The 25,029-nt window shown below is 42.1% G+C and overlaps 2 protein-coding genes across 5 annotated transcripts in view; both read left to right on the forward strand.

Moving 5' to 3' along the window:
- ppp1r9a (protein phosphatase 1, regulatory subunit 9A) overlaps window positions 1-19,375 on the forward strand; it is a 62,543-nt gene extending 43,168 nt beyond the window's left edge. The window contains exons 8-21 of one of the 4 annotated variants that reach the window (XM_033636960.2): window positions 3,728-3,781; window positions 4,575-4,804; window positions 7,077-7,173; window positions 8,984-9,119; window positions 11,194-11,282; window positions 12,008-12,155; window positions 12,281-12,350; window positions 13,912-13,971; window positions 14,190-14,238; window positions 14,442-14,486; window positions 15,820-15,939; window positions 16,853-16,876; window positions 17,187-17,369; window positions 17,601-19,375. In XM_033636960.2, the coding sequence (XP_033492851.1) occupies window positions 3,728-3,781; window positions 4,575-4,804; window positions 7,077-7,173; window positions 8,984-9,119; window positions 11,194-11,282; window positions 12,008-12,155; window positions 12,281-12,350; window positions 13,912-13,971; window positions 14,190-14,238; window positions 14,442-14,486; window positions 15,820-15,939; window positions 16,853-16,876; window positions 17,187-17,369; window positions 17,601-17,783 (1,488 nt within the window). In that variant the 3' untranslated portion in view covers window positions 17,784-19,375. The remainder of the gene's footprint in view (window positions 1-3,727; window positions 3,782-4,574; window positions 4,805-7,076; window positions 7,174-8,983; window positions 9,120-11,193; window positions 11,283-12,007; window positions 12,156-12,280; window positions 12,351-13,911; window positions 13,972-14,189; window positions 14,239-14,441; window positions 14,487-15,819; window positions 15,940-16,852; window positions 16,877-17,186; window positions 17,370-17,600) is intronic. The other 3 variants (XM_033636962.2, XM_033636963.2, XM_078175502.1) reach the window with 3 other exon arrangements.
- Window positions 19,376-21,234: 1,859 nt separating this feature from the next.
- Window positions 21,235-23,757, forward strand: asb4 (ankyrin repeat and SOCS box containing 4). Its single transcript, XM_078175503.1, has 6 exons — window positions 21,235-21,661; window positions 21,879-22,178; window positions 22,539-22,781; window positions 22,850-23,097; window positions 23,219-23,332; window positions 23,437-23,757. Exons 1-6 carry the CDS (start codon window positions 21,349-21,351, stop codon window positions 23,623-23,625), a joined length of 1,407 nt encoding a protein of 468 aa, XP_078031629.1. The 5' UTR covers window positions 21,235-21,348; the 3' UTR covers window positions 23,626-23,757.
- The last annotated feature ends 1,272 nt before the right edge of the window (window positions 23,758-25,029 follow it).

A 25,029-nucleotide genomic window follows, 5' to 3' on the forward strand; every position in this document is an offset into this window, starting at 1 on the left:
CAATCCCTGGTCACAGGATGTATACATTTGTTCTATTTCCTCATTTTCTCTGCAGGTTGACCTCTGTCACCCAGAGTGTAGCTTTTACCTTTTTCATTGAAAGGCTGCTACCATTTCTCACTTCTTCTTTTTTTTTTTCTTTGCTGCCTTTTACACACTCAAGGAAAAAAGAATCCATGCGGTGGGAAATAAGCCTTAAAACATAGTGCTTGTGTAGTTCACACAAAAAAGTCTCTTTTTTATCCTCTTAACGTCCTCTTTTAAAATAATGTTCCCTACCAGGCTGCTGCTCAAGTCCATTTACTTTTTGATGATGTTTTGACTTATGCTTCGGAGCCAAGAGTAATTAATAATGCCTCAGTCAACACAGACGTATTGACTGATTTACTCATACTCTTCTGGGCACACACACACACACATCACTAAATACTCTCTTTAAATCCCAGTCTTCGTTAGCTCACCTCAGAAAGACATTGAACCCACCCACAGTAGAAGCAGCATGCTTTACAAAACTTGGTCTAATCATCAGCAGATGTAAATTTAAATTAAAATGATATTAACATAATCAGGATCATGACATGCACTGACTTTAATATGGTATGTATGTTGAGCACAGATTTTCCAATCACTTAACCAAATTTCAGATTTACACTTTGACGCAATTTCACGAGTCGTTGCTTAATCTCCATATAGCCTCACTGCACAGCTGAACATTGTTAAAATGTCTAATCAGGGTGTCAAGATAAGTGAAAAGATACCGAAGATGCCTCTCTGAACTGTGAGGAAATTGTTTAAGATAATCCGTGTTGCTTTGTTATGTTGTGAGTAAAATTATGGTCCAAACGTGAATTTCCTTACGTGATAATAAAGGATAGGTTTCCTTTTTTAATGTCTGACATGCCCATATGTACTTTGATTGCCTGACTGAAACAGTTTTTGTTTGCTGTAATCATTTCTGGACATTAAAGATGCTCTCCTGATGTTCTTCCAGTGGTGGTGATGGGGGGCAGCCTGTCCTCACTGTGATTTAAATTTAATATGAAGCTTTAGCAGTCTGATTGAATTAAATCAAGTGGGTATCTTCCGAAGTTACAGTCTACTGGGATGGATTTGTTCTTTGTGTTTCCCCTGACAGTGTGTCTATGCTGAGCTGCAGTGGAGGGATAGTAACACAAGGCAGGAATTTGGCATTAAAAAGACTGTAACTTTAGAAGACACCCACCTAATTTGTCTAATTCAGACTCTTGAAGCCTTATAATAACTTGCGATAAACTTTTTTTTTTTTTAAGATATTTTTTGGGCATTTTTTTGCCTTTATTGGACAGGACAGTTAAGTGTGAAAGGGGGAGAGAGAGAGGGGATGACATGCAGCAAAGGGCCACAGGCTGGACTCGAACCCGGGCCGCTGCGGCAACAGCCTTGTAGATGGGGCGCCTGCTCTACCACTAAGCCACCAACGCCCCAACTTGCGATAAACTTTTGTCCCCCAGCTCTTACATTAGAGGCAAATTAAGAAGGGAGCAAAAAGTGTTGTAATCAATAAACACGTGGGCTATTGTTTAAAGGGGAGCTCTGATATTTTTCAACTTGGATCCTGTATTCCCAGGTTTTTGTGTCTAAGTGATTTGTAGGTTTGGGAGCAACAGGTTTTTTTTAAAAAAATTGGTCCAGCCTTTCTAATCCCATGTCAAAAATCTTGGTGTGATATTTGACCCTGCCTTTAATTTTTACAAATAAATGAATGCAGCAGTAAAAGCCAACTTCTCACCATTTCCAAAATCAAGCTATCTCTCTCCCTCAAAGACCTGGACACAGTCACCCACGCTCTCATCTCCTCCCGTTACTGTAACTCTGTGTACACCGGTATCAGTCAGTCCTCTCTGTCCCGTCTCCAGCTGGTTCAGAACGCTGCTACCAGACTCCTCACAGGAACCCGGAGGAGAGACAATATCACACCTGTTTTGGCCTCTCTCCACTGGCTGCCTGTAAAGTTCAGACTTTAAGGTTCTCCTGTTTGTGTACAAAGCCCTTAATGGTCTGGTGGCATCCTACATCACAGACCTTCTAACCTACTATTCTACACCCAGGTCCCTCAGGTTAGCTGACCTGGGGCTCCTGGCTGTCCCACGCTCCAGACGTAAGCTCAGGGGTGATCGTGCCTTTGCTGTGTCTGCCCCCAAACTGTGGAACAGCATCGCCTGCCCAGTCAGATCTGCCCCCACCACTGACTCGTTTAAGTCCAGGCTCAAAACCTACTTTTATTCATTAGCGTTTGAGTCCCCCTGATGTGGTTTTCCCTGACGCATGCCTGTGTGTGTTGTGTCCCTAAAGGTGTGAGCTGTGTACCTGACAGTTATGTATGCGTTTTTAGCATTTTATTCTTTTTGTACAGCACTGTGAGTTGTTTTTAAATGTGCTTTATAAATAGATTTGAGTTGAGTTGAGTTGAGTTGAAGAGCACTGCAGAAACAGGCTGCAGTGTGACCACTCGGGGCAGGTGCGCCCCATAAATTAGACATCATTATGGGAAATAACCTACAGAAAAGTGAAACATTGTTCTGCACCTTCCGCTTGTTTCGGTCTGTTTTGTGTCCAAGTCTTGCTAAAGGAGAAGTCTCATTCTGAAATCTCGCAGACTTTTTCGCACTGTTGAAATCAGTTAATATTCAACCATGACACTGAAAATCTTACCGGCACTCCTCTCTCCAACTGTCACTTACACTAACATTTCCACTATTTTCTTTATGCAACAAGTCACCTCTCATGAGATTTCAGAATGAGATTTGGACACAAAACAGAATGGAACAAGCAAACGATACAGAGAAACATTTTATTCAGTCATTTTCCATAATGCGCTAACACAACAATAATAGCAATCTTTGCCAGTAGGTGGCAAAACAAGCACTTTTAGTTGATGTATACCGACGGGACGCGCCTGCCATGAGTTGTTATATTGTTGCCTGTTTCGCCGGTCACAATACAAAAACATGAAATAATAGGGTGCAGGTTTTACACCTTTAAAGACAGCCTTTTTGTGAACCTATCCTTTAAAGTGAAAGAGAAATCAGACTTCAGATGATGAGAGAGAGTATGGTCATTGTCAGTATTGTTACACTTGAAACTTTCCCATAGCTCCTAATGTCCCTCCTTCCCTTTTTCTCTATTTCTGCCTCACTTACTAGAGCTCTTATTTGCTCCCATTTCCATATCTCTTGTTCCATATCCACTCCTTTTCCCGCCATCTCCTCTTCTCTTTTATGTCTGCTCTGTCATTATCTCTCTGCCTCTCTGTCTGCCTGTAAATGAGTGCTCATCTCAGCTCCCATGCATAACTCCTTTGTCGCTCTCTCTCCATTTCCAGCTCCATCCATCTGACATTTTACACTTCAGAAAGTACACTCGCCTTTTTGTCTTGAGATTTCAACAGCTTTAGACATGACTTTTTTTTTCTTGTTGGAATAATGTATGAATTTTTAAATGTACTGCTATGTTAAGTAATTTTTTAAAACTATCTTTCTCTATCTCCTGCATCTCCTTCCCATTCCTCTGAGAGTGTGTGTCAGTGCAGGCGCCGGGATGCTGTCAGGGGAGGACAGGGTCGGCTGCCTCCGTCCGTCACACTGTATCGACAGCAAAGAGAGCCTGCGCAGCCATGCATTTGATTATCTGACCGCCCTCTCTTTTTCTCTCCTATCTTCTCTCTTTTCTCCGCCTCTGCTTCCAACAGCTCCAGATCAAACACACAGTGACCGAGGCCGAGATCCAGAAGCTCAAAAACAAGGTAAGAGATTAAAACTGTCAGTGCGAGGGCTGGTTGTGGGTGCATGTGACGGAAGTTTGCTGGGAGTTCAAACAATTTGTAAATGGATGTGGGACTGGTGTCAGGGCAACACGGGGGCAGGGGTTTAGGAATAGATTTTGTTCTTTAGAAATAGGAAGCAGATTATTTTGGTAAAACAGAAGCTGTTAAGGAATCTAATCATGCTTCTTGTAAGCGGTGCTATAGTTGCCTCTGCAAATGTTGACTAAAGCACTTGCTAGAGTTTCTGTTCACCTCTTTTTCTGCAAAGCTCTGTGTGCGTATGTTTACCTATATACACATCTGAAGGATATAATTGATATGCTCTGTAAAATGTTAAGTACCTCATTTGATTAATCCCCAAATTAATGTGCTGAGAGTTGATGTGATTAAACTCATCAGAGAAGCGGTGCCTAAAAAATGTTTTAAGATTGAGAGTAGATTCCACTTTTACTGAGAATTGATGCAATTTGTGCTCTCAGTACAGACTTTGCTGTAAAAGGAGTCTTTGTGAAGCATTTCTCATAGACCATCTTTGTTTGATGTCATTCCCAATTTTAAAAATCTCATTGCTCATTGCATGCTTTCATGTAGTTGCAGACAGTAAAAATACAACCACTAATGCTTCGGTTTGAGGGACAAACTGTACAAGATAAAATATGAAAGCTGTTATTCCGAACCACGGTATCTTTTTTTTTTTTTTAATTAAATTAAAAAACAAACATTGTCTGGGATTTCTTACTCAGTAGCCAAAGCTGTTTTTGTCCCCTTCCAGCTGGCGTCAGTGGAGAGGGAGAAGCAGCGCTGGGAGAAGGAGAAGAGCCAGCTGAAGGCCAGCATCGAGGAGAACAAGGAGAGGATGCTGAAGCTGGAGAGCTACTGGATCGAAGCGCAGACCCTCTGCCACACAGTCAACGAGCACCTGAAGGAGGCGCAGGCTCAGTACCAAGCTCTGGAGAAGAAGTACAACAAAGCCAAGAAACTCATCAAAGACTTCCAGCAGAAGTGAGTGAACCTGGATTAAACCGGACATCCTTATCTGTGATGGAGGAATGGGGGAGGAATATATTGTGAATATGGAAGATTGTAGTGAGACATTTCAAACTTTTAGGAGTTTAACACAGTTTGACCTCAATTAAGGTGCATTTTTTGTTGTTTTGTTTGAAAGTGTATGATCACCTACAGTGCTGTGCATGCAAGGGATCAACAGAGGTGGGATTAGAACCCAAAGTTACTATAACTGAGCTTGTATTCTCTTACTGAGGTAACTTAAAATTGATTTCCTCATTTTGTTGGGACGAGGACCACAGAAAGTCAGACCTTATTTTGAAGACCACTGACCTAAACAATGCCAAATTAATATCTTTATATGAAGATGGGCAATGCACCCCCACTTGTCCTCACTGTATCCCAGATACAGCTGCTACCATTTTGTGCTGGTGCCATCATTTGGAGCCAGAGTCTGCGCAGTAGTGATCAGGAAGTGGAGTCATGGCATTGAGTTCCCACCCATATACTGGTCCAACCCAACTGCAACACACTGATTGACACACACAACTGTCAATCATGATGCCACACCCACTTTTTAAAGCAACTTATCAGAAAAATGAACACATAAACGTACATCATCATGATGAGAACGACCTTGGAAAAACTGATTTGAAGTGTACTGTGCTGTTTTTAGTTTTGCCCATGTCGCATCAGACTTGCTGAAAGAGGCTCTGGAGGGGGCGGGGTTTATTACCTATACCGCAGCCAGCTACCAGGGGGCAGTTGAGGTGTTTTGACTTCACTTTTTGGGAACATGTCTATTTTTTTATACAGTTTATGTGCCACATATCCAACACAAGTGATTAAGGCAATGTAAACGTACAATATTTAGTAAAATTCATGAGAATGTACTTTAAAAACAATATAAAGCCACTATGTGAGTAATTTATACCTCACATTTCAAAGTATTCTGACGGCATACATTTTTGTTTGAAGAAAAAATACATAATTCCAGTGTTGCTTCCAGCCTATTAACCTCAGTGGACCTGGGTCAGATTTGTGGGTCAGCGTGCATTTCCGTGTCTGCAAAACCAAAACATTTCAAATCCTACAGCGCCTTTAATCTAAAGACAATGTTGGTGACAATCATTTCTTGAGAGAGAGACAGTTCAGGGCAGGACAAGGCCAAAGCTTCTCAACACAAGCTCCACTCTCAAGCTTTTTCCAGAGCTTTCAATCACATCTCAAGGTCTTTATCAGCGAAGAGAGTTTGCTCACCTCATCTCTCATGGAGTATGGAGCTCCTCTTTAACCTGCTTAGACAGCTTCCCCTGATGCTTCTTTAGTCTGTCTCTTTTTTTCTGTTTCAGGTCCGACTAGGTCAGTCTGTTGCTTTGGTTGTCACAGTTTAGTGTAGCATAATGCCGTTAGAAACTTCTGTTTACTCACCTCTTTTAAACCAGCAACCACCAAACTTGTTCAAAGAGGCTCTTGAAACATCATTTACATGTCTATTAAAACTCATACAGTGGAAGCTTTTCTTTAAATGAGGTCATTGCGCCGTCCCCTTCCATTAAATGTATGCTTTAATAAATAATTTTAGATGACTTCCTTCATTATTCCCTTTTACAGCCTCTCTTGCTTCAGTGAACAGAAAAGAGAATATCCACTGTGTTTCTATCTGTGAGGCAGAGCGGCTCTTTTTATAGCCAAGTCTTATCCCATTTCAACAGTAAGAGCCGAGTCTCCATTCTCATGCAACGCAGCTCTCCTGCTTTTCAGTGCATTGATCTCTTTGGTCAGTCCCATCACAACCTCTCCTGCTCAGCTCCAGTCTGACTGCCTCTAATTGGCTCCGGCCCTGCAGGCCAAATGAAAGCTAACTGATGAAACAAACTCTCCATGCTGATCTGTAGCAGAGGACTGAGCTGCAGAGGAGGGACAGCGAGCTCACAGACCAAGGGCAAAGCAGGCATGAGGACATGGATGAATTTAGTATTCTTAGGGATAAAAATATGTGTGTGTGCATTTTAGTTGTAGATATGTGTTGTTTGTGTTCAGTGTGAGCAGCAGGGTCAAAGTGAAGTCACGCTGACATCCTAAAACAGCCTCAGCTCCCTTATCGCCACAGCTGAAACTAAAGGCAGGCACTGTCACACATGGCTAAACTTGCACACACACACACCCACGCACCCACGCACACACACACATAAATGCATCTCGTTTTCCTGTGTTAGCACACGCCTACTCACCACATTACGATCTCCCCTCCCTTTCATCTCCACAGAGAGGTGGAGTTTATCCAGAAGGAAGATGCGGAGAGGAGGCGGCTGGAGGAGGCAGAAAAAGCTCACCTGGCTGAGATCCAGGGACTGCAAGTCAGGGTAAAACAGATCTGCTTAACTTTACTCTGTCTATCTCTCACCTCCATCTTTCCCTGTGTGCCTTTGTGTGTTTTAGCTGTTCTGTCCGTGTCTGCACAGTTCTGCATATTGGCCTCAAAACAACAGAAATCCCTGAAGTGAAAACTAACTAATGAACACTGCAGTTCTTCTCTGTGCCTAATGATCAAGATTCTTGGGTTTTGCACATAACATATATTTATGCAGGTATTTTTTTTCTTTTATAGCATAGCCTGGAAATGTGTAAAGGCCCAGACACACCAAACTGACGTCAAAGAACTAGTGGTGACAAGGCCGACCGTTGAGTCGCTTCACGTTGCCTATGCCTCGACCAAAAAGTTGCACTTAAATACACCAAGAAGACTAAATCCAACTGCCAACTGGCGTGCAGGTTCTGCACCTGCATGAGGGGAAATAAAGCAAGAATTATGGTTGTGCGTAGACGTGTATTTGTGCAGTGGTGTGTCTGTGTCACTCTGCAGTTACACCTCCAAAACACTAGTCCGCGGCGGAGGTTTCTGAAAAGTAGCGTAAAGTTTAGTTGATTTAAAACACACATTAAACACACATTAAACATGGCTTAATAGAGACAATTTCAAACACAAGTACATAAATCAGCTTCACTATAACTCGGCGCATTCACAGACAAACGCTTGTCTTTATCTGGACACATTTTCCCCACAAATACAACATGCTAACGTTATTAGCACAAGCCTATGGCATTTTACATTGTATAGATTAGCCTAGCGGCCGGCAATCTTTCCCTTTTCTCATATAAAACCAGGCACAACAGCAACATTTAACAAAGGTAACAGAACATAATTTGGCTCCATTACAACTCACAAGATTCACTGACAAAACAACTGCCATACTTAACACCTATCCAAAGAAATACATAATGCTAACATTATTAGCGCAAGCCTATGGCATTTTACATTGTATGAATTAGCCTACCGATGAGCAGAGATTTCCTCTGACCTACCAATCAGAGGGACTTCATTCACTGACGGGCTACGCCATCTCTGACGCTACTTCAGTTTGCTGAATCTGCCAAAAAACAGTGTGAGACGCACCCCAAAAATTAAAGCGACAGGTGCTCACCAGCCGTCTGACATTGGCTAACCGTCGGCTTGGTGTGTCAGAGCCCTAAGAGAAATGAAATACAAACTCAGTGATCAACATGTTAAAGAAGCTCAATAACAGCAGTTCATTATGACTGCTTTCTCTCTGCGAGGCTTAAAAGTGCCGCTTCTGCCACAGTCCTCCTTGAACAGTGACAGTGGGTGGGCTGGAGGTGTCCAGGGGCCTGTGGTCGGCTCCACTGTCAAACTCTATATTGATTTTCTGCTTTCCCAGTCTTAAAACATGACAGTTGTGTTGTTTTCCGCTCAAGTCGAAGGCCATGCCCCACAGTTGAATGGGCAGTCAACCCGACTGTCCCCCTCTATTATTCTGCACAGTGAGCACTCACTCTCCCACTGCACTGCAATGGAAAGGGTGAATGGTGAAGTGTTATAAGCAAGAGTGGTGGAAAAACAGCACATTCTGGAATTTAAGCCAACAGCAAGACAGGAGGGTTATGCTTTAACTAAGCTGACATAGTGCTTCACTTGTGCTTTCCATGTGCACTTAGCCAACACCTGTAAGAGACTTGAGTATTTTCAAACTAAATCAAAAGACGAATTATGTGCTCGTCATCATGTAGGCCGTGTTTTGGTGCTTTTAAAGCAACTGTTTTGACAGGTAAACGCCTCGGGCTGATTAACATTGATCGGTTCCTCTCCCTCTACAGATTGCAGCATTAGAGTCCGAGCTAATGCAGCTGATGAAGCAGAACGGCATCCAGGTCAACAACAACAACAGCAACAGTGCCGAGAGGCTCAGTGCTCAGCAGCACAGCCCCAAAAGGGTTGTGGCACAGGCCAGAGGTGTGTGTGTGTGTGTGTGTGTGTGTGTGTGTGTGTGTGTGAGGGGACTGCTCTCTGCCAGGATCATTATTATGATATTGATTTGAAGGAATTGTTCCACATGTTAGAGAGAAGTTTGTTTCATGAAGATTGATACCACTGTCATTAAATATGAAGGTTAAGTCAGCAGCCAATTAGCTTAGCATAGCATAAAGACTGGAAACAGAAGGGAACAGCTAGCCTTGCTTTGTCCAGAGGTCATATCTCTCTCGCTACGTTCCAGGTGCTGTCTCACTCCCTCTTTCTCTCCTTGCAGCTCTCGTACACATACAATTGAGGTTACATCCAGTAATTACTTTTACTAATGGCAGAACATTTCCCGCAGAGACACCAGGTGTTTCTGCAGCAGTATTCAATTGTGATGCTTATTACAACTTCAGTAATATCTGCTACCTTACATTCGACACAGCACCACTCGCTGATGGGAGCAGCTTCAACCTGTGCTCGTCTTTGACTTCTTGCAGTTTCCGCTGGTTTCCTGGCAACCACAACTTGTCAATTTTACACTATGGCTTTTGTACTGATCAAACAAACAAAATATAACTTGTTATTTATTGAGCTTAAGAATTTCTGTTCGGCTAGCTGTTTCCTCCTGTTCCCAGTCTTTCTCTTCTCTTGGCTCCAGTTTCATATTGAGCTGACAGACATGAGAGTAGTGCTGATAGGTCTGTTTCCCAAAATGTAAACTATTCATTTAATGAAAGCTATGACACCTCAAATAGAAGAGGAGGCTGTAACACCTGCATCTCATCATATTTATGTCTGATATACGGTCTTAAAGGTGTATTTATCTGCAGAGACTCTGCCCTCTGATTTTATTTTCCTATTTTCTTCTTATTGTCTGTGTTCGGGACATTTATGGACGTGTACCCCCACAGTGCTCAGGTGAAGTCAGGAGAGGTGCCAGACTGTAAACAGCAGGCATCCAAGAGACACAGCACAGACAAAAAGAAGTACAGCAAGGCAAAACACTAAGCTAGAATAAATCTACTTTCACTTTCTCTGACTATTAAGAAACGGTATCTGACAGTCTTGCATAGTATACCTTTAAATAACCCTTCAAAGTTTCCCCACTGCATTTGCTGTTTAGATAAAGTATCAACTGAGCACTTCGATTTTTATTTTGTCCCTAAAATGACCCATGATGCAACCGTTACCTTTTTTAGCCTCTGTAGTTTATTGACTCCTCTTGCCCCGTGAAGGGCATTCAGAAGTTTAGACTCTCTTATGGCTAAGATATTACACACACACAAACACACATACACACAGTGAGACCTGGATTTCTTACACTCACATCCTCCTCTCCTCCCTTTTCCTCAACCTTCACACACACTTTCACCCCATACTCTGTTCACTTAGGACCTCTGCAAACAGAAACAAACACATAATCCCTTCTGAGCACATCTGTCTGGTTTTGTTGTCCTCAAGTCTTTTTAAGCTCCGCTGGCTTTATTTCAGAACACTGTGCACACAGAAGCACCGCATCTGATACTGTACACTGCAGACGGGATAACAGAGTGAATGGATCCGCATTGATCCGACTGAGGCAGCCCATTATGCAATATTAAAAAGGGGCGATTGAGGGAGACGGCTGGAACAGGATATAAATGAAAGACAGAGCACGTGGGAGGAGACAACAGAACCTGCTGAAACGATCAGTTGAATCTAAACGATTTGAGTTTTTGTCTCCTCTGACAGCATCTCCCTGTGCACTCAGGGAACACGCAGGAAAATGATAATTGCCTGCCTAATTGATGGTGTTACTTCTGAGGGAAGACTTGATATTTTAAATGCGTCAATGTTTTCTTAATAGACTTATTTAACGGGGGTGTCAGCACCAGGGCCACGCCAAATTAAGTGCCTCTTAATAAGACTAAAACAAGGGAAAACACGCACATCATTGATGGACAAATGCTTTTATTAAACCAATGGATCACACAGTTTATTCTTTTAACTTTGTCGAGCTAAATTGCTGTTTTGTTTACTCTCATTTCCCTGTGTGTGTGTGTGTGTGGCTGTGTGTGTGTGACTCCAGACCTGAAGGAGGGCTCTCCCAATTCACCCAGCAAAAAGAAGAGCTACAGAGGAGTCGCCCGAGACAGCCTCAGCTCCACAGAGGGAGAGGTTTGTATCGAAACACACACACCTGCACGTTTTTCTTTTTTTCAGGGACCGACAGATTTCTTTTTTTAAGAACATCTGTTGAAGTATCAACCAGATGTGTGTTTTAATTACATTATTCTCAATAGACTATTCTTACACCACAGGGTGTTTTAATTAGAGTGTGTTTTGTGTATATGTGTGTGTGTGTTCATCAGCCCCTTTGTGTGTCTTTAACCCCTGTCCATTCCACTTTATTCTTTTAATGGATTAATTGCTACGTGTTGCTCCGCAGCACTAATTGAGTCTGTGACGCTGTCACAACTTATTGTCTCTCCCAGTGTGATAATAACGGCCGCAGTCTTTTTCTGGATGAAAGGCTCTCGTCTGACTAATGCTGTCACTTAACTCAGCCAGAGCAGCAATGAGTTCAGATTGGATAAACAACTTTGAGAACTGGATCAGAATTGGCAGGAACACAGTAACCAGACAGTGGCGAGGCTTCCAGGGGAAAAAAGAGGGCGAGGAATTAGAAATGAAAGTATGTCAAGTGACTTCTTTCCGATTAGTCACTGAGATCACTTTTCCTTTGATTGCACTTTATTCTTTGTTGTTTCTGTGACCGCTTTGAGCCTTTGCTTTCAAATTTTTACACTCTCACACCCTTCCTCCCATTTCCCACTACCCTCTCCTTCATTTGCTTCATCTCTCTTCTTTTTCTTTTTCTGTCCCTTTACGTCTGTCTTCAGGTCTCAGAGGGACACGGCAGTCCGGCACACAGTCGATCCAGTTCGATTCGTAGCGTCACCTCTTGTGACGGAGGAGCCGCAGTCCTCAGGGCCCCTGGCAGCGCGGAAAGCTCCCCCAGACAAACACTGCAGTCGCCTTTCACCACGGGTTAGTACTCATGCAGCTTCGCTACATCTAATAATGAAGCATCAAATGGTTACCAATATATCTGTAACTATGCTGACTCATCACTTGACGTGGGAGTAATAAGTGCGGGGTGTTTGTGATCACAGGCTCTCAGTCTCCCGCAAAGTTGAGCCCTTCTCACAGTGTGGAGGAACACAGACAGGCTCTGGATCCAGGGTAAGACGACAAATAGTGGAATGCCATATTTTTGTTTTAAGTTGTACACCTACCAACTAATGTGTACAGTAGGAAAAAATATTTACCTGTCATTTTGCGTGATTATTTGAGACGCAATTGGATTTAGATCATTTACTTATGTGGAGCGAAAAGCTTGGGATAAGATCATTCCTGTACAAACACTGCTTAAATAATTGTACTTATCAAGAAGCCTTACAGTGTTCATTTGGGGTCTTTTCATATAAGACAACATATGGGAAAACTGCAGTTATTTTATTTCTTTTTTCTTTTTTTTTTTACTTTACTTTTTTGATACTTTGCCTCATGGTGACCCATCTGCTTCTGGCTACCTGATGCTGGCGCTGCATGCACATTAAAATCATGACGGAAAGAAAGAAGTAATTTTTCTCAGTGAAAATGAAGTCTGCTCAAATAACCAGAAACAGTCATTGATGCTCATGATCAGCCAGAAAACAAATACACACAGGTTGAAGCCGCCCTCTCGTGTGGATTGATAATGCCTGGTCACATAATGCCTCCGTAACAGCTGTACTGTATTTTGAAACAGTCAATAAAATTCAGTAAATAGCAAAGCTGTCCATTTCATTACTTTATATTCATGTGATAAATATGAGAAAGCCGGCGAAAGAAAAACAAACATTGGTTATACTAGTCATTAGGGATGCAAAATAGTGAATTTATCCGATATCTGATTTGCCAATATGTCACAATTCATTTGACTCATTTCATAACCGAAACTGATATCGATACATCCACTTTATTCATTCATTCATTTTCCGTAACTGCATATCCTGTTAGGGGAGCCTATCCCAGCTGACACTGGGCGAGAGGCAGGGTACACCCCTGGACAGGTCACCAGACTATCACAGGGCTGACACATAGAGACAGACAACCATTCACACTCACATTCACACCTACAGTACGGACAATTTAGAGTCACCAATTAACCTGCATGTCTTTGGACTGTGGGAGGAAGCTGGAGTACCTGGAGAAAACCCACACTTACACGGGGAGAACATGCAAACTGAGCACAGAAGGGCTCCCCCACCCTGGGTTCAAACCAGGAACCCTCTTGCTGTTAGGTGCCAATGCTAACCACTGCACCACCGTGCTGCCATATCCACTTTATTCCCTACCTAACTTTACTGATCATCAAGTCTCTTCTGAGGACTTTGCATGTATACTCTTATCGTGATGGCCCACCAGCAGATGGAGACATGCTTTTCAGTGAATGTGATATTCATTCATTGTGCAAATTAAGAAAAAGCATGTTGGCCGATTCTGAGTTCATTTTACAGCCAATATTGGCTGATACAGATGACGTGCAAACATTATCGTGCATCCCTACTCGTCATCTGCTTATAGTAATCCATTCAAACCTGACAGATGTGATCACTAATATCAGTTTCGACTGTAGTTCAGTTTATCATAATTCCATAGTTAGACAAAGCAAAGCACCAAAAAGATTCTCAGTAATTCTGTTACAACCTGGATCTGTTCAGTCACATGTATTTTCTCACTATACATTTGTTCTGTTCAGGTCCTCCCTCAGGAAAACTAAAGAGACGGACAAAGATCCCAGAGCCTCACCTGGAAACAGGTAAATAATAACTGCATCAGAGTTCGAGCGTTGTTTTCCTGCTGGTTCTAAAACTGTAGAGTGACACATTGTGAGACCCAGCAGAATATCTGGATGTTTTTAGTTGTAGTTCTCCTAAGTGAGTCCAGGTCCAGAAACTGTTGATGAAGGAGCTGTACAGTAATCGTCACCACTGACCTCTATTGAATTCCCCCCTCCCTTTTATTTCCCTCTCTCAGCTCCACAGAGCCGTCAGCAGAGGACAGTCTGGAGAAACTCAAGGCCAAGGTACATGAGGTTTGGCTGCTGTGCATTGGGCTAATATTGATTCACTTTACAGATATTTTACAGTGAGGACATTAAAAGACACTGTGTTATGTGACTATAAGTCCAGTCAGTGGGCTTTTTGTCAGACAGATATAGCTTGTTGACATGTTTCCTTATGGTATGGTGTTTAGTTTTGATGTGTTGTGTTATTTTTTACTGAACAGACCTCCCTCACATGGCCCCACTTCTTCTCCTATTCATATTACTTGGTATTGTATTCTTTTGTGTTCTGTTCAATTATACCTTAATCCACAGACATGGAAATGAGTTAAGAGGTAAACATGGTTTATAATAAGGGGAACTGTTGCACTCCAATCACAGGAATGCTTAATTGCATTGTTAACTGCAAGAAAATCAACAAGTATTCTTACATGATCCTGAACATCTCTTATAATCATAACTACGTCTTCAGCGACACTGTAAAGAATGTCCATTTTAGCAATCAAGTGATCTGTTTTTAAGTATTAAATTCCAGTTTTTGAGCAAATCAGTTTGTCTCATAATGCATCTTCAATCAGCTTCATATCATACTGACACAGTTAAATTAAAGTTGTTAACATGGGCATTCGTTGCAGTGCAGGAACTTGTATAAAAACTGTTTCTAATCCTGTGTAAAATCAGATGTGCTCACCGTAGGATTAAAAAGGAGATTATTTTTGATCCTGCACCAATCCAGTCCTTTTTCTCTCTCCATGCTCTCCGCTTGAGACGAGTGCACATCAGAAGAGAAATCAATGCAGAATGTATTCGCATTAATAGTTATGTGGAGCTTTTAAGTGAGGACGCAGCGCAGAGAGCTGAAAGTCTGAACGTGTAAGATTAGTTTCGCTTTTACCTCAGACGGCACTGAAATTCAAAGAATTGCTTCAAGCTACAGTATACAGCTTAATGTAAGATGAAGCTCTACATTTTTGACTCAAATTCCTATGTAAATATAATGTAACACTTTGTCTTTGACACTCATTAAATCTGTTAAATACTGTATATTCAAGGAAGAGAAAAAGAGGCCTTACGGATGCTCTACAAAAACTATTAAGTTTTTCTCCTCCTGATAGTCCATATTTCTCTGCAGCAGCTTGTCTCTGCATGTTTGAGCACAGATCTTAGATCTTATTACCGTCACTCCATAAATGTCCGCACTCTGGCACACTCACAAGGACAGAGAGAGAGGTTTTTTTTCAAACTGGATAGCATCCAGCTACATCATTTCCCACCACTAATCACATTCACAGTTTGTGCAATAATGGAACATCTTAAAAGTGAGGGATGTGCACAACCCTGACGTCCTGCAGTCTAACAGCTTAAATATATTAGTCTAATGTACTTTTTATTGACTGTCAAATATTGGGAAGAAGCACATCAATCATAACAGTGTGTGCTCAGTGGGAAAATCTTCATTCTCTCCGATTCATTCACTCCTCATCCTGTCGTTCTGTTTTAAGAAATAGAAGTAGAGAAGCTCTCCATCTAATCAACTAAATACAGCCTCGGAGCCAGTTGGCTCTCGGCACCAGTCTTATAAGTGTGTTGTTGATTTCTCAGGGACCCACTTTGAACGATGATCTGAGTGCCAGCAGCAGCAGCTCGGTGGAGATCAGCGGCCTGCTGAGTGAAGCCAAGATGTCGGGACGCTCGCACACTCTTGTGCTCTCCTCAGATGAGGTACACATACAAGTTGAACATATTTTCTGACGATGAAATATATTCTCAAATAAATGATATACATGAGATTTGATTTTACCGCAAGAGAGGTACAGCCCTTTAAATACAAGAGCATTTTAATCACTCATTAGTTCAATTGTGGCCATAATGCTCTGACCACTGGATCCCAACCTGGGGTCCTGACTCCCACTAGGGGTCGCCAAAGCTTCACAGGGGGGTTGTGAGGTCTTTTTGATTTTACGGGGTGTAAGAAAACATTTTATAATACAGTACATCTCAGCATTTCATTAATATCTGTGTAGAAAACTGAATGAAATTGTTCTTTTTAAAGTCTACATCAGTGGTTCCCAACTGGTCCAGCCACAGGGTCCAGATTTCTCCTTAGTCATTAGGTCAACGTCAACAGTTAAATACACTCGGCATCATACTTGTGTCTGGCCATGTCGTCAAGCTAGTTTGCTGTCTCTGTCAAGTAGCTGTCCATTAGTCACTCACTCTACAGCAGGAAAAAGCACTTCAAAATAAAAGCTCTGTGACGTAGATTCACTGTATTTAACAATAAAGTGTGTTTGTGTTTTTGTTTTTTACGAACTTGACACATTCAGAATGGACCCGCGACCCACTTTTGAAACCACGATCCACCAGTTGGGAACCACTAGTTTACATAATTATTCAAGATATAAACTTGCCTTAATTTTTTACCTTAATGGATATAAAGAAAGACAAACATCCTTACAGGAAGAAGCTTCTCTCATATTCCTCTGTCAGAAAACAACAAGCTTAAAATCAATGCACCAGTTTTGGTTCATTGTATTCAAATGCTGATCTTGGCTGTTGTAGTGTAAGCCCTATTGTTTTGTCTCTGTTAACAACCCCGGTCATCTTCTGTTGTTTTCAATGCTGCCACATTCAGAGTCTGGATATGATAGATGACGAGGTGAGACCTGCGTTTTACTGCATGAATGTCTTCATGTGTCTGTCGAGTATTTGTCTGTGTTTCATTCCCACACATCATTTATGGTGAAGATTGATTTTCCCACAGAGTAGTATGTGTTGTGACTGTAAACTGTGTAGTCATTGGTTGCAACAGAATATAGTACTATAGTTCTATAGTATAGATTCTAAGTATACTTATCATCATTAAGCGTTCTGTAGAGGATAGGCTTTCAGTGCATGGTTAAATACTGCATGTAAGAGCTGGAAAGTTTTGCATCTAATCTGCTTCTCTCCCTGTTGCACATGGTCAGATCCTGGACGAGGGACAGTTTCCAAAGCAGTGCCAGTGGCAGAACCGCTGCATCACAGAGTGGACCTCCCAGCAAGTGGCCCGCTGGCTCATGGGCCTCAACTTAGAACAATACATCCCAGAATTCACTGCCAAAAACATAGATGGAGAACAGCTGCTGCAGCTGGAGAGTCCTGAGCTCAAGGTAAGTTAAATGTTTTTCATACATATATTGTATTCACATACATATACACTAGATCCCACAGGTATATCAGAACATATGTCAGCCAGTGAGTATGAGAAATTAAGAGTATAGCACTGCCAATCATGTGTTTTGGGTGATTTAGAAACAGTGCTACCATTACAATTTTAATATTAATGGGTACATAGGTAGACCAAAGAAAGACAGATACTTATGTGCCGTTATTTGTTTCAGGCCCTTGGAGTCACTTCTTCCCAGGATCGTGCCCTGATCAAGAAAAAGATCAAAGATCTTAAAGTTCTGATGGAGAAGGCCAAGAGGAACCGAGAGAAAGTGGAGAAACAGCGCGAGAAGCTAAGGAAGAGAGAGCTGGAGCAGCAGCAGAAAGAGGCGCGCAAAGAAAGCGCAGCAGAGTGAAGCGCACCGTTAGATCACCTCCCGCTTTACTGTAGCACCACACCAAGTAGCATCTCGAGGAACAGAACGTCAGCAGGCCCCACAAAAGAACCCTGAGGGACGCCTGCTCAGTAGTTCAATAGTTCTCAGTGGTGGAGCTACATGCCCAACTGTCGGAGATCGTTGAGTGACTTTTTCACCAAGCAAATCAAACCAAAACGAGCAGTTGGGTGATAGGAACCTGCCCCCCCGTTCATTTGCCTCATTTTACACCTCATCCTGTTTTTAGCCATTTAAGATTTTACTCAGTTTTATTTATTTTACTGTTTACTGCTGTAAATTAGGATTATTTATTCAAATCCAGAGTAAATCTGTGAAAAGTTCATCTCATCCTCATCCCATATCATCCTCAAAGCCGTCACCCATCACAGCACCTGTAGACATGACGACCATGTACAGTGATAAATACAAATATGTCTTATGTGCCATTTTGATAGACTTATGTACATCCTGTTCAGATACATAGATCAGTGGAATTGCTCTATTGCTTTGATGAAGCACAGACAGGTCAGGCCTGTGTGATGGAGTGTATGAGGCAGTACTCATCTCCCACCACTGGGTGTCCCCATGCTGCTTACTTTCACTACTGAAGGAGGCGACACTGGAACTCTCCAATAGGAGCTGAAGCAGGAACCAAGTTTCACTGGAAGAAACAAACTCTCTCAGTACTTGCAAGAACACTGGAAGTGCAAACACTGTAAATTGAACCTCGGCACTGGCTCGTCCAATGCTCCTTACAGTATACGCGTACCATACTAAAGCAGTTCACAAGGTATGAATGACGACAAGGACATACTGTAACTCATTGGACTGGTTCTAATGGAGACTTCAGGTACAATGTAATCATGAAATTTGTAATTTACCAAACCTGTACCACAAAAACAAACAAAAAAAAAGTCAAAACAAAACTTCCTGCTTATATGCATAACGTTGCTTTGACACCGCTTGTAACCTGCTTTTGACCTCTTTTTATATTCTCTCTCAATAACAAAGTGAAACCCCGCCGCTGCCTTTAGAAATTCTAGAGAAGTAGAATTTTTCTGACCTCTACCCGCTTCTGTGTGAGTGTCGAAACACATACAGTAGAGTAAACATTTCTAATTGTTCTTTAATTTTTTCTTTCATAAAAAAAAATCACAGGTCAGAGTTCACCATGCGAATTACTTTTGGACTCTCTGAATAATATTTAGGAATGCTGCCATATAGATGAGTCATCTCCGTGATCGAGGACAGATGCAGTGAGTCCAGAAATTGTCTTAAAAATGATCGCACCTGATGTTACACTGGAAATTGCACCTCATGGATGCAATGTAGTTATAATTTTCCTATGAAACTGGTTCAGTTAACATTTGATTTACTTGTTAGATAAAAAAATATATACCTTTGAAATTATTTTGATGTATGTACTTAATGCAGTTCTTGTTTTAGGATTACGGCGCTCACCGAGAGACATGTTCCCTGTGTTACTTCTTTAGCATTCCCGAGAATCATTCCATAGGTTTACAGCAAATATAGAGACACCAGTGTCACCGTGATTAAAAAAAAAAACAAAACACGAAGGCAGCTTTGATTATGATTCCCTTTTGGTCTCAAGGGCACCGCCTGATGAACTGTTAACAGGTTAAGGATATGAATAATAGTAGGGGTTACAGATAGCTCCATGCAATGCCACAGTAATACAGGTATCACTGATCTGTTAATGTTATTATTTATTTATTTCTGTATTTAATGAAGCAACTGACTACTGTTTATGATAACTTATACAAAATAAGAGTATTATTAACACCTAACAATGATTTATCCAGAATTGTATGATTACTTCCTATTGCCAAAATATAATTAAACCTGTTCATTAAAAGTGATTTTAGATTCGAATGGTTGTTATCAAATGAAGGACGTAAAGTTTGGAAATGCAAAACGCAGTAATACTCCCCCATCGTGCTTGTGGTTTTTCCTCTAATACAACCATAGTGCTGCTCCAGTGCAACTTCAATAAACTGCTCATGATGTATTCTTATGGAATATTTTGTAACACTTGAACCTTTCTGTGAATACCCCCCCACCCCCACCTCTGTCAAGTCAGTCCGCCCGACTGCACTCTTTTGTATGTATAGTAAAACACTGAGAGCAATATGCTGTAAGAATCCTAAAGAAGCCTTGTTTTCTATCGTGTCAGTGTGTGTGCACAGTTTGTCTGAGGGCTGAGGAGGCTAAAAGGTCACGTCTGAGGCCAAAATGTGATCTTTTCTATGTGCTTGACTGAGCTTGCCTAGGCATGATGGAACCAACATGTGGATGAGATCCCTGGTGCTCCTGGCGGGGGTTTGAGTCATGTCTGGAAGGGTTTGTCTTTAATGTTCATAGAGAGCAAAAGATAATCACCACAAACTGCTAGCCATGCTTTCACTCTTTTAAAAAAGCTGTGCTTATTGTCTTCCTACTCCTCCCCTTCTTTTTTTGTCTTAACCTTGCTCTCTTTTTCGCATTCTGAAAAGTTTGAAAGGGCAGCTACCTGTCACACCGAATAAAATGTGCGGTCACTGTCCCTAGTTTGCTTTTGTTTCTTCTTTTTTCACCATGTGTCTGACTTTCTCTACATAGTGTGAATGGTCATAATTAAAATTACATATTTTTCCTCTTACCTTTAGTGCTATTTATCTGCCTAGATTGTTTTGGTGTTGGAGATATTGGTTTTAGAGATGTCCACCTTCCCTCAATTATAAGGGAACTAGATGGCACTCTGCTTGTGGTGCTCAAAGTGACAAAAAAACTCAACTCACAAACACGAGCCTCTTGTCTCTTGAATGTACTCGTGGACAAAAGACTTCTGCTTGTGACGGCATGATTTAAACATTAATGGCATCGTCCTAGGCTGAGCTATATGCCAGGTGAGCTAGCAGTAGATGCATGCTTCCTTATGCGCAGTGATACAGTTAGAGAGTGTAGTTTGGCAGACATCTCTACAGCTGATATCTCAAACACTCGGCAACTCACACCAAAATAATCTAGATTGAAAAATAGTGCTACAGGTAAGAAGAAAAATATGTACTTTTTGATTTAAGGGTGAACTGTCCCTTTAAGTACGACAGAAATCTGAGTCTCATGCAGCAGGACGGTGTGCAAAAAGTTTATGATTGGTCCTTTTTCATTCTTCTGTGTAGAATTTATCATAGTAAACCTGATCGTCATGTTAAGATAGAATAGACGAGAACAAGAAGATTTCTCTCCAAAACATGTTCACATGGCCTGTTATCTTAACCATGTGACCCTCCACTGCCTCATGCCTTTCTCCCAGTGGACATCTCAGCAGCCTGGCTGACCTGGAGTCAACCACAGTCAGCTGTAGCTCTCCAGCCCCTCCCTCTCTGCTTTCTATTTATATTCAGCCTAATTTCACTCCAGGGCTATTTTTCTCTGTCTGACGACTCCCTCCTGTCACTTGTTGCCCCTCTTCATTTCCGTCTTCCTTCCTCGTGCACCTCCTTTATGTGATGGCAGGGGCTTCTGCAGGCCTTCTGGTGTGGGTATGATTGACACCTTCATTATCACCATTTGCACATTTCTTTCTAATCTCCTCCACGCCGTGTGGAGAGCAATAGCAGCCGTGCCGGCTGGTTTGGCAGTGCCATACGAGGAGCGAAGGCTTACTTTTAGGGAGCTCATGGAGGAGCTGAGCCCCAGACAACTGGCTGAGAAACAGCTGAAGCAACAGTTTATGGAGGCCCTGCAGGCCAACAATGCCCAGGAGGTCAAACGGATTCTGCACACCAGGAAATTAGATATTGACACTGTGCTGGAGGTGGAGGACCCCAGCATGGTGCTTGCTTCATATAAACAAGGTATGGAGGAAGTAGGATGAGATCCACATTGCACCAGCAGCAACTGTAATGTTTGCCATGCTAGGCTATCAAGTGTTAAGTCCAAGAAAGATGAGTTATTGTGACTCTGAATTGGACAATATCCCTGAAAGATTATATATTTTCAGTAAAAAGAGATTGTCAAAGTAGCTCCACAAGGCCTCAAAACAAACTTACATTTTTATCTTATTTACCACAGGTTACTGGCTCCCGGGCTACAAACTGGAGAAGTCCTGGGCGATGGGTATTCATGTATGTGTGATGTACAATGCTGTGGAAACAGCGCTGGTGCTCATTCAGGAAGGTGCAGCCATCAACCGGAAGCCCAACGGGAAGACGCCGCTGCATGTCGCCTGCGAGGTCTCCAGCAGTGAGTGTGTCGCCTTGCTTTTGGCTCACAGGGCAAAAGTCAACAGCCTGTCACTGAGCGGACACACAGCGCTGCACTACTGCATCACCAGGGAGTCTGTGGACTGTGCCAAGCAGCTAATCCTCAAAGGTCAGGAGGGAAGGATGCATGGGTAGATGGATATATTAGTAGAAGGATGAGAGTGCATTCAAAGGCAAGGCAGGGCAAGGTTATTCATGTAACATCATTCAGACAAAAGGGAATTCAAAGTGCTTTACAGGGGCATAAAAATACATTAAACATAAGGCATTAAGAAAACATTAAAGTTGCATTCAAAAGACATTAAAAATGAAGCAAAAACAAGCAAATTAATAGTTAAAAAACAGGGTGGAAATGCATAAAGATACAATGAAAAGAAGTTATGTATGGAGTTTATTGGAAAGCCACAGTAGCCAATAATGTTTTACGTCCCAAAACTACTAAATAACCATTTCTTTTTCCCCCATGGAGGTGCAAACGTCAATGAGCCCAGCAACAACAATGAGGAGGTGACACCTTTACACACAGCAGCCAGATTCGGTGTCCCAGAGCTGGTAGCTCTCTACTTGGCCCACGGAGCATCTGTCAATGCAGTCAACTCTCTCCAGGAGACTGCCCTGATGACTGCGTGCTTCTGGGCTTTTGACGCCAAAGAGCAAACCTACAGCCAAGATCACCATCTTGTCTGCCGTCTCTTGCTGGACCACCATGCAGGTGAGTTGTTTTCTGGACTTCTGTGCATGTATTGATTTGTTTTCTACAACATTTCACGTCTGTTTTAGACCCCAACCTCCGAGAAGAGGACAATAAAACAGCTCTTCACAAGGCGTCCTGGAACTGCGATCACGTCCTGATGCAGATGCTGCTGGAGGCCGGAGCAGACGCGCGATCCATGGACATCAACGGCTGTGCCCCCATTCAGTATCTCCTCAAAGTGACCGGTGTCAGGCCCATGGCCATACCTGAGCTCTGCTATCAGCTGCTGCTCAACTTCAACGCAGCACGGGTCTACCCGCCCCAGTTCCACAAGGTGAGAGGTCAAACTGTTGTTATTAGATCATACTTTAAACAGTACCTACAGTATCTGTGGCTGATTACATGTTGATAGGTCTTCTTGTGCTGTGTGTCATGTTGTGTGTTGCTTTGTGCAGGTGTTGCAGACCTGCTGTGACTACCCCAGAGCAGTGGAAGTCATGGTCAACTCTTATGAACGTTTAAAGCCCACAAAGAAGTGGAGAGCTGCCATTCCTGATGACTGCTTCCAGGTAGCATGAAGTGTGTGTTCAGTGTAGAACCGAGCAAGTAGTAAGAATGTCACTACTGTCTTTGTTTAAAAGACTCCACAATCTGTTTTTCTTTGCTCCCTCAGCGACATAAAGACTTCTACGACTCCATGTTTGCTGTTTGCTCCAACACTCCTCGCAGCCTGCTTCACCTGACCAGATGTGCCATCAGACTCAGCCTGGCTACATCCTGCCACAGAGGTATAGCGCAGCTGCCTCTGCCATCTCCCATTAAGAAATATTTATTGCTGGAACCTGAGGGGATACTGTACTGATGGAGAGACTTTTTGTTCAGAAAGGGACGATACTCAGCCTGTCGACGTGATTGTAATCAAACATTTACTTCCTGTCTGCAGACTGAGGAAAATGAAAATGCTGCTAGTTGGATCTGGTACTAACCATTTAATGATAACTAACGTGTGTGGCTTTTTTGTTTTTGCCTAACATTCCCAGAGGCCTTTGTCTGGAACATAAGAAATCCCTCTACATGCACATTGTCTTGCTGGAGTTGAACTCTAATCACTTGCTATAAAACTGATTAATGAAGTTGATCTGAAGCTGGACATGACAAAGGATGCCATTCAACTAAGCCCAAATTATGAATGGATTGACCATTCAACCAGAAATATGCAGTAATTTGAGTGACAGGTGAGCAAATAGCAATATGCTAATGAAAACTGCTGTGCAACTTAGTCTAATAATAATCATCTATAGTGATTGACAAGTGAGATTTTTTTGCCCGCTGGGCCTCACAACCTCTCTTTCTGTAATCCCTGTGTTGTTTATGTCTCTCACCTTCCACAGAGGCCTTATTTGTCTCGTTTAAAGTGGCATGAGTGTCAGTAAAGACAATTTATATTTTACACGTCACAGTGCTGCCTCGTACTTCAGGGAATCCAGATCTACCTGGCAACCTGCCTGAATGCTCCCTGTCCTGCTCACACTCTTGTGATGCCCCACTATTTGCAGAGCAAACACTTGACAAAGCCCTCCACAACAAGTGCTTGTTTTTTTCCACACAAAGCCGTGTACAGGCACCATTTTGTCGTCGTCCGGAAATAAAATTAAAACTCCGATCTCCCTCAAAATAGAGGTTACTCTGCAAAACAGTGATGGTAATAATATCCTTGTCAAGATTTATAAGAATATCCAGCTTATCTCAACACCAGATGCTCTCTCTGAGCTGCTTTACATCCTGACTTCAAAGGTAGATTCTCATCTAAAGGAAGACGACTAAACCAACCTTGAAAAGTCTCAGGTAGAATTTAATTGTGACCTGAGCCAATAACCCAGCCACAACCGACGATCCCTGACTTAGTGACATATTTTATGGCTATTTTATATTATATTTCATGCATAACAATATCAGCACAGAACAAGTGATAAACAGTACAATCAACTCAAATATTGAACTCAACAACTGCAGGAAGTTTGCATAGAACAAATGATCTGGAGGAATTTTAGCAAGTTATTGCGTCAAAGATGAGTTTTCCTTATATTTAAGGACTTTATAAGATTCTCTGTCTGTATTATGTACTTTTTTTACATTTTTAACAGTCATACATACTTAACAGGTTTTAACTGCATTCTTTTCTAATGCAGGACAAGACATTAGCAGAGAATGAAGGCTCTGTGAACATAGGTTGTGTTCAGGATTCACTGTGCCCTTATTCTGTGAG

Source organism: Epinephelus lanceolatus, chromosome 16 (assembly GCF_041903045.1).
Source record: "Epinephelus lanceolatus isolate andai-2023 chromosome 16, ASM4190304v1, whole genome shotgun sequence".
Taxonomy (NCBI): Eukaryota; Metazoa; Chordata; class Actinopteri; order Perciformes; family Serranidae; genus Epinephelus; species Epinephelus lanceolatus.